Below are 14594 nucleotides of genomic sequence, written 5' to 3'. Positions count from 1 at the left end.
GATGACTACAGTAAAAATAATTTTAAAAAGTCACTACAAACATCAATGGCTACAGGAATAATAATAATTAAAAATAATTCACTACAAACATCGTAAGTTTCGTAAAAACGGTATACACCCACTATTATGTAAAAATAACTGTTTAGTATAGTTTGATTTTGACATTTTGATTTTGGGGTGCCAGAGGCTGACTAACCTAACCTAACTGTTCACAAAAACATATATACAACAATTTAATAAAAAAATCAATATCCAACATCCAAGTCCTAGTAATTACATTCATTAGTAATCATTCCATAAAACCACAGATAAGTATAAAGCATAAAAGATAAAACACAGACAACATAGTATAAAACAAAGTCGCTTTCCACTGTCTGTCTGTCTGTCTGTCTGATTGAAAGAGTGATTTAAGAAGAAGGTTGATATGTATATAACATGCATAATATAGTAGAGATACACTGATCATTTTAAAGGTTTCTATTGCGATATTGTAAATAAACACAATTTTTTTGAGCTTACATTCCAAACGCTGGCTGAACCCTACGAGATATATCAAAAGAATGAACTACAGTATTGTACATTTGTACACCTTAAAAAAGTCTACAAAAAAGTCAGTGATGGTATGTGTCCATCTCTTAGGGATAACCATTTACCTTATAGTATAAGCCGGTCTATGGGGATAACCCACAATAACCATTTTTTATCATTTACTTTTTACGAGAAATAATGGCTTATTTACGATGCGATTTTGCAATACAGCATTAATTCCTTATCCAATTAAGTACCTTAAATACATTGTGCATTTAATATATATCAATATGTCAGTCTACAGCATTTATAATTTAAATGAATATTTTCGAAGATATTACAGATTTGGCAGTAGTACGGCATCTTTATTCTATGATTGCACCCGTGCGGAGCCGAGGCGGGTTGTTAGTTACATATGATAATAGATGAAAATTGAATAGACTATTCATAATTTCCGGACTTTTTGTCCGACACTAAAAATGTGCTCGGGACTACTTGTCCGACAGTAAAAAAATGAATCAGGACTTTTTGATCAACTTTTTTCAAAATGGAACTTTTGTCCCCGGACTTATTGACCGATTACCCACAGTTGTATATTTGAAATAGTAACAAATATTAAACTACTTCACCCTGCCGTGGTTCTGTACATAGTTATTACAATTTGAATTAACTATGAAGTAATCTAAGTCATCTATAACTTAAATATTAACATTTAACAGTTACCATAAACATCATTAATTTTTGGTAAATATGACATAACGTTCAGCATATTTAATACGTAGGTACAAAGTGTTGGTAACACCATATTATTCTGCAGTATAGTCAGTGTCTATGAGCATAGAACACTATCAATGTCAACTTTACGATTACACACTCAGAGACTATGCAATTGCAGCACCGTTGCCTGTAATCACTATTCAGTTAGTACCTACATTTAATTATCATTTATCAGAGTTATTGAGTGATTGATTTTGGAAACATAAAAAAAACAAATTGCGTTTTAAAGTGTTTTGTGTTTGTACTAATTATTACTATTATATTGTTGAGTGTTGAGTTCGAGTACTGTGTAGGGTACCAAGGTTCGAATGTTGTACTGAACTAGATCATTCAATATTTTTCTCTAAACTATTTTTAATTCAATTATATTTTGTATTACTTACTGTAATGACCATTAGTGAAGATTTATTAAAATCCAAATTAACAGTTGCATTAGACGCATCATACGTGGTAAGTTCAATATAAATACACTAATAAGTATTAAGTCTGTTAATTTTATTTATTCCCACGTGCCTACGGTTTTACTGAGCTGTTAATTAAATTAATTTTAACCGATATTTTTGATTCATCAGTCTAATAATTCGTACACTTGACTATAATAAGTTTTCTTAAATGATTTCATATTTAAAATTGTTTAAAAAGTATTGACTTATTGTAGTTAAAAATGTCTGGCTAAAATAATAACTTATTTGACAAAAAATAACTGCTTGCTCTAGAATATATTTTATTTATGTGTTTATGTCTTTATGTATGATTATATTATGTAGAGAATAATAAATAATTATAGTTATTTATAGTTCATCAGTTATTTTAAATATTAACAAAATCTTTTAGGCAAATACAAAATATTAAAAATATAGATACTTTAAAAGATTAATTATTTTCTTAGGTACTTACCAATATTTCTGTTTCAACGAACACCCTTTCTTTTTTATTTTAACACGTGTAGTTGAATATGCTGAAAATTATAGTAAAGTCATAATTTTGTGGTCGGACTTAGTTTTGAAGTTATAGCTATTGTAAGTCCGAGACCCACTCAATGAGGTTTTACATAACAAGTCAAATGATGTTTTTGATTTTAATTGTCCGGGTGAACGAGTGACCACGCCAGGTGTATATAAAAATACTTTACATTTAAATTAGTTACAACTTAAAAACTAAGTCCAACCACCAAATTCAGACTTCACCATTGTTTTAAGCATGCTTAACTACATATGTTAAAACAAAATAGGGTGTTCACTAAAACTGAAAAGTTCTTTTATTTTATTTTAGGTAACACTGAATTTTATGACAAATTGTTTAAAACCTTTAAAATGGTTGTAACTTGTGCTTGATAAAAACAATAAAATATTAAATAAGTACATTTTGTGAATCATACATAAAATTATGTATAATATTCATATTATAAATATTTCTTATCATAACTAATTAGGTAAATAAAATAATATTTGAATAGGTTATTATATTCTTATTACATTTTTCTTTATATTTAATGGTTATTCAACTGACCTTAAAATTATTATTACATTTAGGTTTCCAATTTTATTTGCTAACTTAAAATTCTTTAAATTGGTTGCATCCTGTTTACAGAATAAAAAAAAATGTTTTACTTATATATAATATTTACTTATTAGTCATTTTACTTATAGTCTAATTCAAACAATCACTATCTTATTGAATGAGATATAACAAATTAATTGACAACCTTATACAATTTATTTGAAGACTTGATGTATACAAAGATCACATTGTTCTAATATATCTGATTTGAGAATGTAGCAATTTCAAACTGGGCTGTAATTTTTTTAGTTAGGTATCAAGCAAGTAGTATCTAAATATATAGGATATTGTGTTTCACTGCTGTACACCTGTAGTATAAATTATAAACTAAATTATTCTATTTATCAACATTTAAAAATAATAACATAAATACAAAATCAGAGGTATAACAAAAAATTAAGAACAAAGATTATTTTAGATCATTAATCTTTTTAAAAAATATTTATGGTATACCTAATAAAAATGAAACCACATTTGTATTACAGTTGTAGTTTTGTAAAATGTGTCCCTTTAGAAGTGCTTTTTTTTTATTGTCATTTTTAATAGATACTGTCTACTTTCCAATCTAAAATATATAATTTCCTCGCTTTCCCAAATAATGCAAATTAAGATTTATATTATATATGGAAAACTCAAGTTTAGAAAATCATGTGACCATAAATTGCACTTATAGTGTGGGATTTTTTTGAACAGTGAACCTATTATTATGTGTCAAAAAATATTTTGTTTTTTTATGATTTGAACGTTAAAGTTATTTTAAATAATTTTTTGGAATTACCTCTTACATTTTTAACATCGTACTCTAAAGCAGGACATTTTGAACAAGTATTGAAGTATCTAATATCAAATTTAAATATAATTCGTCATGTCTAATTAGTTATTATTGTTTAATCAAGTGTCCGCGATTGAAAATTTTATTATTGGGTTATTGATGTCAGTGGGTATCCATGAAAATAAATTTGAACCATATACATATATAAGTTTATACACGTCTATGATTCGAACTATTAATTATTATCATTTATCAGCGTAATTTAATTTATCTAGAAAAATATATGTTTAATGTATTATACATCTGGCATCAGCTGCTGTCGTCTGTGACCTGTGTATGTAACATCTAAATTCTACAATGTGGAGTACTGGAGTACGATTGTCGATTGCAAGAAAATAATAAATATCTAGAATTCTTGAGTTAATTCGTGATGTGGAGGAAAAATATAAAATGTTTGTTAGTAAAAAACCACCATGGTTCTGTTTAACTGTGGTTTTGCTCGAATTGATAATATTTATACCACTCTAAGATATTGTAACTTTTATTAGCTTATCATTTTTTTTATAGAGTCTTAGGGACTTGGGCACTCGTTTTATTTATTAGTTTATTACCTATTACTCTAATTGGCTGTGGCAGTTGTGCGGTATCACGTCGGTATTAGATTAAGTGTCGGCATTCAGATCATTTTAGTAAAATTATGTTAGTATATTTATTATTTTAGTATTTGTTTATTCTTGACCATAAACACTATAAAGTATAAGTCAAAACTAAACAAGTAATAATAATATAATATTTATTATTTTACGAATTACGATTTTCCTCTTGAATAATTAATTGCGGGGTTTAGTTTTGTATGTTACTATGTAATTAATAAGTTTTATTTTAATTACGTAAAAGACAAAATACTGTATGTGATTTAACTAGTGAATTAATAACATTTGAATTTGGATCGATAGTGAATGCAAGCGGAATGCAATCAGAAACACCAAAGAAAATATTTTCCAGTCTTCTGGTAATAATCCTTGATGTTAACCCAGCTCAAGATACTTTACTTAGCGGAGAAATAAAGCTATCATCCATACTTAGTTCTGTTGTTGCTTTTGCTAATTCCCACTTAATGCTTCGAACCCATAATAAAGTTGCAGTGCTTGCGTCTGACCCAAATAGTTGTGATTTTATATATTCCGATCAAGATGAACTTGATTTTAAAAAGAAAACAGTCAGTAGTTGTAAAATGGGTGGAAGCCAGTATGAATTGTTCAGTCACATAGATCGTTCTATCAAATTTAACATCGTGAAATTCCTCAAGGATGCGGCAGAAGAACCACATATGTCTAGAGATACTGTCTTTGGAGCATCTTGTGCTAAGGCTTTATGCTACATAAACAGATTACAAAGTAATTTATTTCCGGGCGAAACAATGAATTCTAGAATATTAATTATATCTGGTTGTGATAATGAAGGAGATAAATACATACGTTGTATGAATACATTTTTCACAGCTCAAAAACAAAATGTAGCTATTGATGTGTGTAGTCTTACCCATGATGTCACTCTATTAAAACAAGCATGTTACATCACAGAAGGTTCATATTTTCGTATGCCTAAATTAGAAGGATTATTGCTGTATTTACAATGGATATTTTTGACGGAACCTTCTTCTAGGAAAAAATTAGTTATACCATTAGCTCCTCAGTTAGATTTCCGACCTTTTTGTTTTTGTCATGGAACTTTAACAGCAATTGGTTTTGTGTGTTCATTATGCTTAACTATTTATTGCAAAATAAGTCCTATTTGCACAACTTGTGAAGCAGTTTTCAAAGTGCGATCAGCCATTGCAGTCAAACCTAAAAAGAAGAAAATTAAAACAACTAGTGTGAATAATTAATTTCAACTTAATTACTATCATTTATATTTAATGATCATTTTTAGAAATAGAACACAAATAGTAAAATAAAAATATGTTTGAAGTTATTAATTTTGTAAAATGTATTATTTATTTTAACATGTATCTTATAAATTTTGCTAATTATAATAAGTGATTACCTATTTAAAATGTATGATACAAATAAATGTTGTATAAACTAAATATTTTCTGAAGAAGATTGCTCTCATTGGATATCTTTTTTAATAAAATGTTGTGTTAAAACATTTTCCCTGTGTTATTTTTTGGTAGCAATTGTGATTTATCACTTTACAAACAATAGGTATAGGTATATTACATTCAACCTTGTTAATTAGGATTATACTTTTTAAAAGAAAAGAATTAAGATAAAAATAAAGTTACAATAAAAAATGAAAACTAAATTAGGTACTTAAATAGTTTTATATTAAATGAAAATTGAAGAAAATATTCAAATTATTTTTGTTTCACAGCAAATTTAAATAGTTAAATATATATTATAAACATTTTTTATACATTGTCTTAATAATTTAGGTATTGAAGGGTCATATTATTTACAATTTCCATTTTTCTTTTTCCAGAACAATCATCATTTCTCGTGAAAGCAGGTGCCTCATTTTGATTTATGAGTTTATATTGTGATACAATGATTTACAAAAACTTAATACCTATTTACCTGAAAAAAGTACTTGATGAAAAACTTATCTTAATGATTGCTGTATTATTTCGTTGGTTTGTCAGCTTGCATGATTATTCTGGAAAATCAAAAACTCCGATGTATGGTGATTATGAAGCCCAACGGCATTGGATGGAAGTAACAATTTCTATACCAACTATTCAATGGTATTTTAATTCGACCGACAATGATCTATTATATTGGGGTCTTGACTATCCACCATTGACAGCCTACCATAGTTATTTAAATGGTTTAGTACTTAAAAAAATCCTTCCAGAGTCCGTCCAACTCAATACATCTAGAGGTTTTGAGTCAAATTTTCATAAACTTCTCATGAGGTATTCTGTGCTTATAGTTGACTTGTTGATATTCATCCCGGCTGTTTGTTGGTTTTGTAGACAGTTTTTCAAAATTAAGAATAATAACCAACTAAGTCAAACAATGACCATTGCAATGGCATTGTTGTACCCCGGCTTAATATTAATAGATCATGGACATTTTCAGTATAACTGTGTTTCTCTTGGTTTATTTGTGGCAAGCGTTGCTAGTATGTTCGCCAATAAAACCATTTTCACTTGCATTTTGTTCAGTATGGCCTTAAACTACAAACAAATGGAGTTATACCACGCTTTGCCATTTTTTTTTTATTATATTGGATTTATTTATGAAACTTATAAAAAACATTCATTAGTTACAGCTTTAAAGACATTATCTATTCTTGTATTGAGTGTGACAATAACATTTTTATTATTATGGTTTCCTTTTCTGAGTGATCCCAAACAAATGTTTCAAGTCATACACAGAATTTTCCCGTTAGAACGAGGTGTTTTCGAAGACAAAGTTTCCAATATATGGTGTCTAATTAATGTTCTTTATAAGTTGAGGAATATTAATAATAAAACCATGGCTACTATATGCCTATTAACAACATTTATCACGGTGTTGCCCACATGCCTGGATCTTTTAAAAAATCCTTCCAAAATAAAATTTTTACTTTCATTGATTAATTGTTCATTGTCTTTTTTCCTATTTTCATTTCAAGTTCATGAAAAAAGCATACTTTTAGTTGCCATACCAGTTTTAATGTACGCTCCTCAAAATGCATTTATGTGTTCTTGGTTTGTGTCCATGACAACATTTAGCATGCTTCCATTATTGATAAGGGATAATTTATTGGTCCCATTCATTTCTTTGTCGTTAATTTATTTTATTGTGCACTATAATATTGAAAAATTAATTTCACAACAAAAAGAAACATCAAAATTACATTTAATACGTAATTTATCATTATTCGGATGTACCATATTAACTGTTTGTGCCATAGCATTGAAACCTCCTGCGAAATATCCAGATTTATGGCCTTTGATTATATCTGTTTATAGTTGTATGCATTTTATTTTGTTTTTGATCTATTTTAATTTTAGTCAATTAATGTTGCAAGTTCCAAAAAAAAAATTATATTAAGTTACTTAAAATTCTGTTACTAGGGTTTATTAAATAATTTTTTATGAATATTAAAAAATGTTTACTATGATTTCCTATGTTTTTAAAGTGAATATCATAATAATTTATTATAAAAGCTTAAACTTGATAATTTGTTTAAATGTTAAAAATGTATACTGTATGTATTGATAAATTAATTTATAAACAATTTTGTTTTTAATTTAAAAATACAAAATTTTGTGTCAACTGTATAGTTATTTAATTTTTTTTTGTAGACGACTAAGAATACATTTATTATTTTTATTTTCAAGTAGTTTTAAGAAAACTATGTTTTAAGAAAACTATGTTTTAACTAAATTGACAATTTTATAAATGACATTATCATTAATATTTTAGTTACTATATTAGTTATTGTACAATTATTAAATATAAAGAATGAATTATATCAATGTGAAAGTTTTAGTTTTGTTCTTTTCATTTTACACCTCTGGCTTATATTATTATATTAGTACAAACTATGTAGAACTGTTATTATAACTATCCATACATTCACAATGATAATATATTACAAAATAAGGGTAAAATTAAGTGTAGATTTTGACAATGGACAAGGGTGTTTTAAAAAAGTTAGCAATTTATATGACATATAGAATATAAATACAGAATTTTCTTATGAAATTACTTGAATTCAATATTTTCAAAATTGTATTGCATTAAGAAAAACTTATCTTTACAGGTAAATATAGATTGACCATCTAATTACTTTACTTTATTTTATTCCAAAATTAACATAGAACAACGGTAAAGCTTAACATCTTAGTATCTACATACCATATTGTCAATGTCATGTTATAAGCTTGAACTTTGAATATTTATTATGTAAATACTAGGTATAATAAATAAAATTTGACTATTTTAACAGTCATTATAATTGATTAAAAAATGTAAATAGTTTAACAAATGTCATGAAAAGTAAAATGTGTAATAAGTAATAACTAATAATTTATAAAAAAAAGATATATTATCTAGTTATCAGTATCCGTAATATATATTTATCAATTATTATTAAAACAAAACTACATCAATTATTCTTATTTTATCAGGTTTTTATGTAATTATTACGGCCAATGTTTATAAAACTTAATAACATTTTTATTTAAAGTAGTATGGTATTGATTGAGTAACAATTTTTCAACGGTATATTTATTTTATGCATTTTTTATTTTAGTCCGTCAATGATGATTCCGATGGATGTGGTGCTAAATTTAGCGTAGTTGTGGTATCTGATAAATTTAATGGTAAAACATTATTACAACGTCATCGGTGAGTATTTCCTTAGTAGCTATTGTCTATTACATTTATTTTTAAATCATCAGTACAAATAATTATTTCATAGGAAGTAAATTATAATTTATAATGTATTTATACACTAATTACTAATTACTTTTATAATTGAATAGCATAATGTTATGTGAATTATTGTAAGCAAAATATATTACAGTTGTTGTTAGGTATTAAACTAAATTCTTAATAGAAACATATTATAATTTTACTGATAGCTTACTAAAAAAATCAGCTTATTTGATTTAGAAATGAATTAACAATTTGTATGATATGTAACTCAACTCCATAGATAAATTAATTAAAACAATTATGATTAACCTATCCCTGGGCTGTACAACATATATTCATTATTTTCTGAAGTATTTTTTAACTAAGGATATATGTTTTTATAATCTGTTAAAAGTGCTTCACAAAAATAGTTGTTATGGCTATTGATGATATTGACTATTGTAAGTATTAAGACAAGTATACTGAGTATTAAACATAAGCATTGGTTTTTAAGTTATATTATGTAGGTACTATACAGTAATAATTTAATTTGTTTTAAAATATCACTAAATGGGATATAAATTATGTTTACATATTTTTTACACGGATTTTTGTGTTATTTCTTTCTATTTTATCCGTGCTACCATGGTGCATTTATTAAATACATATTTTTAAGGAAATTGTATGTGTGTTAATGAACAAGTCTTATCAGTTGATTTTCACTATTTATATATCTATTTAAAATAAAATTATTATCTCATGAGGATCTAGTATTTTAAATTATCTTTAATTTGCATGATTTCAAAAATAAGAAATGAGAAGAACAATTTACTAATATGTATCAAATAGAAAGGAATGTTATTCTGATATATTTTTAAAGTATTTTAAGTTATCAAAGGTCATTTTTTTTATGATTGAGGTCAATTTGAATTATAATTGCTGATTAAAATTTCCAATTTTTATCAGTATTCAAATAATTAATTGAGTCGTTCAATTTAAGAACTAACTATCAAGTTTTTCTTTAAATCGTATTTTGTATGCCTTTTTTAGTGAGGTTTAATATAGTTATAGATAATAAAAAGAAAGTTGGTTAAGAATCTAGTTATAAATTATTAATAAATCACTACGTAATGAATAATTATATTATTACATAATTATAAATTTATTATTAATACAGACATCGGTTAAATACTATTAGGTTGAAATAAAATACAATGTGTCTAGAAACTTGAGAAACATTACTATGTACAAATTGCATATAACGTTCCAAACACTCTAGGCATCCAGTATATATAAATTTATAATTTATTAATTTATGTTTTTTTCAGAATGGTAAATGAAGTGCTAGCTGAAGAATTAAAAGAAATACACGCGTTCTCACAGAAAACATTGACAACAGAACAATGGAATAATTTAAATAAAGTTTAATTGATTTTTGAATTATAAATGAAGATCTAGTATTACATTTTGTTAAGACTTAACATTTTAACTTATTCTATAAAACATGAGTTCTAATATACAGTTTGAAGTAACAGCACCTGGAAAAATAATCCTTTTTGGTGAACATAGTGTTGTGTATGGGAAACCAGCAATTGCGTGTGCTATTGATCAACATACTACTTTAACATTTACTGAAAGTTATTGTAATAACCAAGATTTGAATACTATACCATGTCGCATTATTTTGCCACTCATAAATTATTCAGGAATGTTGACAATTCATTTGGATGCAAAACCGACATTTTCACCTACCACATATTTTCAAGAAACTTTAAACAAATTAAACAAAAATGAACCATTTCTCAATGAACTAGATACATTATCTGGTAATGAAAAAAAAACACTTACTGTCTTACATTTTATTTTTGGAGGTATTTTGTCGTGCTATATGAAACAATTGAAAAATGTTTCATTCACTATTGGAATCACATCTGTATTGAAGTTGGGCGCTGGAACTGGTAGTTCTGCATCTTATTGTGTTTCTCTAGTAGCAGCTTGTTTGGCCTATGTAAAGTTCAAAATCAATTCTAATGTAGAAATACAATTTGATCCATTGTTGGATGATTTCCATTCACAAAGTGGTGACAACCTGCTAATTATCGAGGCATTTACTGACAACATAACATTCAGTGACGGGGTAATATATTTTTGTAAATATTAAAATTTATTTACAGTTTACATAGCAAAAATACTTTTTATATTCCCAAGGTTTTTATATAATTCTGATATAAATAAAATGAGTTATAGTCATGTTTATTTTTCAGGAAAAATGTTTGATAAATAGATGGGCTTTGTTAGCAGAAAATTTTATTCATACTAAAGCTTCAGGATTAGATAATACTATTTGCACATACGGAACAATGGTTCAGTACACAAAACTTAACAGCCATAAATTATTAGAAGCTCCTGAATTAAAAATTCTTTTGATATATTCAGGTTTGTTATAAAAATTATTTATGAACTAAAAACGTATTATTAATAACCTAGATAAAAGTTTAAAATGCATAGATTGAGCACTAAGCTGCTTAATTTTTTAATATTTGTCTTTGTATTTATATTTTTTAGTAAATTGAATAATTTTAAATTTTAAAATAATAAATAATCACTTTCAAGCAATTGTTCAACAATTGTTTTCACTCCTCTTGAATTACAGGTTGCCAAGAGTTCAACTGTACAATGTGTTTGACAAAAATTATTAGAAACCTGCTTTAAATATTATTTAAGATGTATTAATGCAGAGGTTTCCAAACTTTTTATGGTACAGCCCATTTTGGAAAATGTTCAAATTTCAGCTACCTATAATCTCCTAATGACCTTTTTTTGTGGATAATCACTATCTTTACAATAACTTTTAGCCTAACAGCTTAATGGTGACACATCGCAAGGATATTTGTTATCATTGTGGCCTGTGGGTAATAATCAATGATATAACTAAATTTCAACAATCAACATCAATGATATATACATTCTATACGATTAAGTTATATGAAAAATACTGTGCTATATTGCAAAGTAATTTAATATTAAATATTTTATAGTATAAAAATATATTATTGTTCCAAAACTTAATGTGAATCACCAAATTTATAATCGCAACCTACAGTTTGGCAACCTCAGTATAAAGTATATTACATCTTACATTCTTACTTATGTATTAATTTATAATTTCACTAAAAATAAATTTGAAGTTAAAAGATTCATAATTTATTTTAAGGTGTCGAAAGATCTACTGGAAATGTGGTGCAGAGTGTACGCACAAAATACAATGATGACACTTATCAACCAATTCTCGATGCTATTTTTAATTCTATAGGACAAATTGTAAATTCAGCAGTTAATGCAATTGATCAAATGGTTCAAAACCCACTACAAGAACTTCAACAAATAAGTGTTTTGCAAGTAAGTAATAAATTACTTTGTAATATTATATTCTTATGTATAACATAACCATTTTTGTTTCATTCAGACTCTCATGGATATGAATCAAGGGTTGCTGATGTCATTAGGTGTATCGCATGAAACATTAGATGCTATTGTGGCAATATTAAAAAAGTTTGACCTTCATGCAAAGTTAACTGGTGCAGGAATGGGAGGATATGCTATATGCCTTGTTCCTCCAAATATTCATAAATCTAAAATACAAACATGTATGCAAGAATTAAAAATTTATGGTTTTGAATCTAATATCTGTACAATTGGTTGTCCTGGAGTTAGAATACAAACTAAATAGATTAAGAAAAATTGTCTTCAATTATATACAGTATACACCATATGCGCAATTTAGTCTATAAACAATTTATAATGTTCTAGTAAAAATTTAATTATAATATTATAAGAAATAATAAAAAAATGTTTTCAATTTAAAATATTCAATTTTACATGCATGAAACAGTTTATATTTTGAAAATATTTTTTAAAAAAGTAGTGTATTTGTAGTGTAGCATTAAACCTAAAGGTAAAATAAATAAGTTCAATAATTTATAATTTGTTTTTATTTTGTTATTTCAAAACATAATTTCATCTTTATTATGTACATAAATAAAGTATAATAAAATATAATTTGTTAATAGCCTTTCATACTGAACTGTATTGTGTTTTATTATGTATAATTTAATATTATACTATATTCACTATGCGGTTACAGTAAACTGACAATGGCTGTAATGGCTGACTTAACGGTCGTCAAGACTCAAGATAAGATTTTGGCTATACATCTATATTTTGTTCCGAGGACCATCTAAATAAAAACGAAAAGGTTTTTCATAAGGTAGGTATGTCACATACTCATACTTATTTATAAGTTTTGCATGGGACTCTCTAGTATTTTTGACGATCGTGAATATTGATTATAAATATTGTATGACAGTAATTCAATAAGTCAATAACACGAAAGTGCCATCCATCTTTTGACTTTACTTGGCTTTATTGTAACCAGTAAAGTAAGGCAGCAATTAGACTATCAATAATAATTAGACTACAAATACTAACAGTATTTGCATTATTGATAGTACAATACTCAACAATCAACAGGTATAAGTGTTTCGACCATAATTTTGTTTGCACTCATTGCTGCAGTATAGTATTTGATTTGAATATTGGTAATGATCCAGCATTTCGAATAAAAATTAATTATGGTTGAGAAGCGTGCAATGCAATATTATATTTTATAATAGCTTATTCTATCCCAATAAAATAGACAAGTGAGTTGCAAAACAAAAATAGTTGGGTAGGTACCTAGTACTCACAGTATACACAATACACTGACTTAAATATTTTCACATTTCACATCTGGAGTTCCGTCGTTTATCGCTGTAATATCAATATATTGAAGAATAAAGAACTGTTATTCTTCCCCTCACACCAGTAATATTATCATTCTTAAATAAATATGAAGTAACTATCATAACAAATAACCGATTTTTCATATATCGTCATATTAATAATTCAATATCTATCCATAAATATTTGAAATTTTCAGCAAATGATAATATTCATTATTCAGGCCCGCTCAGAGAGGGAATATAATGCAAGAGGCTCCTGTTTATTTAAATTTTATTATAGATTATTAAATCTATACATATAGGTAACTACAGTTTTTTATAACAATTTGCTAATAGTTCTTATAGTCTATGGACTTTAGGTATTACATACACTTACTTAGGGTAGCTTATTTTTTTTTTGTTTAGAGGCATGCATGGTTTGCTGTGGTCTGAGTTTATTTTAGCCCAGAAACCCATCTCTGAACGGGCTGGATTATATTAGAATTGTTTATACATAGAAACATTTTTTAATATATATTGACTCTTTTTGAGTTATCTAAAGACATTATTACATATTTGACATTTTAATAATTTTCAAACAAAATTTGTGAAAATCACAAAATTCACAAATAATTTTTACATATATATATAAATTGAACATTAAGGTTCCTCAGAAGGAGTTCATACTGAAACCAAAAAATCTAAAAAATATTCAAATACAATTCTTTTTTTAACAATCAATGATTTTTAAGCTATACTCAAAACGGTGGAACATATAATACATAATCATTATCATGGAAACATTCATAAAAGCAAATAAGCAATATAATTCTGTCAGATTCA

At 26.4% G+C, this 14594-nt stretch overlaps 3 protein-coding genes across 4 annotated transcripts; all 3 read left to right on the top strand.

Moving 5' to 3' along the window:
- The first annotated feature begins 1454 nt into the window (after positions 1 to 1454).
- Positions 1455 to 12975, top strand: LOC111040989 (mevalonate kinase). 2 transcript variants are annotated; one of them, XM_022325105.1, is made up of 5 exons: positions 1455 to 1755; positions 10320 to 11128; positions 11256 to 11427; positions 12206 to 12390; positions 12458 to 12975. In XM_022325105.1, exons 2-5 carry the CDS (start codon positions 10496 to 10498, stop codon positions 12719 to 12721), a joined length of 1254 nt encoding a protein of 417 aa, XP_022180797.1. In that variant the 5' UTR covers positions 1455 to 1755; positions 10320 to 10495; the 3' UTR covers positions 12722 to 12975. The 2 variants fall into 2 exon arrangements, with proteins under 2 accessions (XP_022180797.1, XP_022180798.1); XM_022325106.1 differs by lacking the exon at positions 1455 to 1755 and adding an exon at positions 10000 to 10118.
- On the top strand, positions 4548 to 8563 carry LOC111040988 (dolichyl pyrophosphate Man9GlcNAc2 alpha-1,3-glucosyltransferase). Its single transcript, XM_022325104.1, has 2 exons — positions 4548 to 4649; positions 6122 to 8563. The coding sequence occupies exon 2, from the start codon at positions 6166 to 6168 to the stop codon at positions 7678 to 7680; it is 1515 nt and encodes a 504-aa protein (XP_022180796.1). The 5' UTR covers positions 4548 to 4649; positions 6122 to 6165; the 3' UTR covers positions 7681 to 8563.
- LOC111040990 (general transcription factor IIH subunit 3) lies at positions 4583 to 5788 on the top strand. The gene has a single exon (XM_022325107.1). It carries the CDS (start codon positions 4608 to 4610, stop codon positions 5523 to 5525), a length of 918 nt encoding a protein of 305 aa, XP_022180799.1. The 5' UTR covers positions 4583 to 4607; the 3' UTR covers positions 5526 to 5788.
- Positions 12976 to 14594: the final 1619 nt, after the last annotated feature.

This window comes from Myzus persicae, unplaced genomic scaffold, assembly GCF_001856785.1.
Source record: "Myzus persicae strain clone G006 unplaced genomic scaffold, MPER_G0061.0, whole genome shotgun sequence".
In the NCBI taxonomy this organism is placed as follows: domain Eukaryota; kingdom Metazoa; phylum Arthropoda; class Insecta; order Hemiptera; family Aphididae; genus Myzus; species Myzus persicae.
Note: the sequence above shows the minus strand (reverse complement) of the source record. Positions and strands in the feature narration are given on the sequence as shown.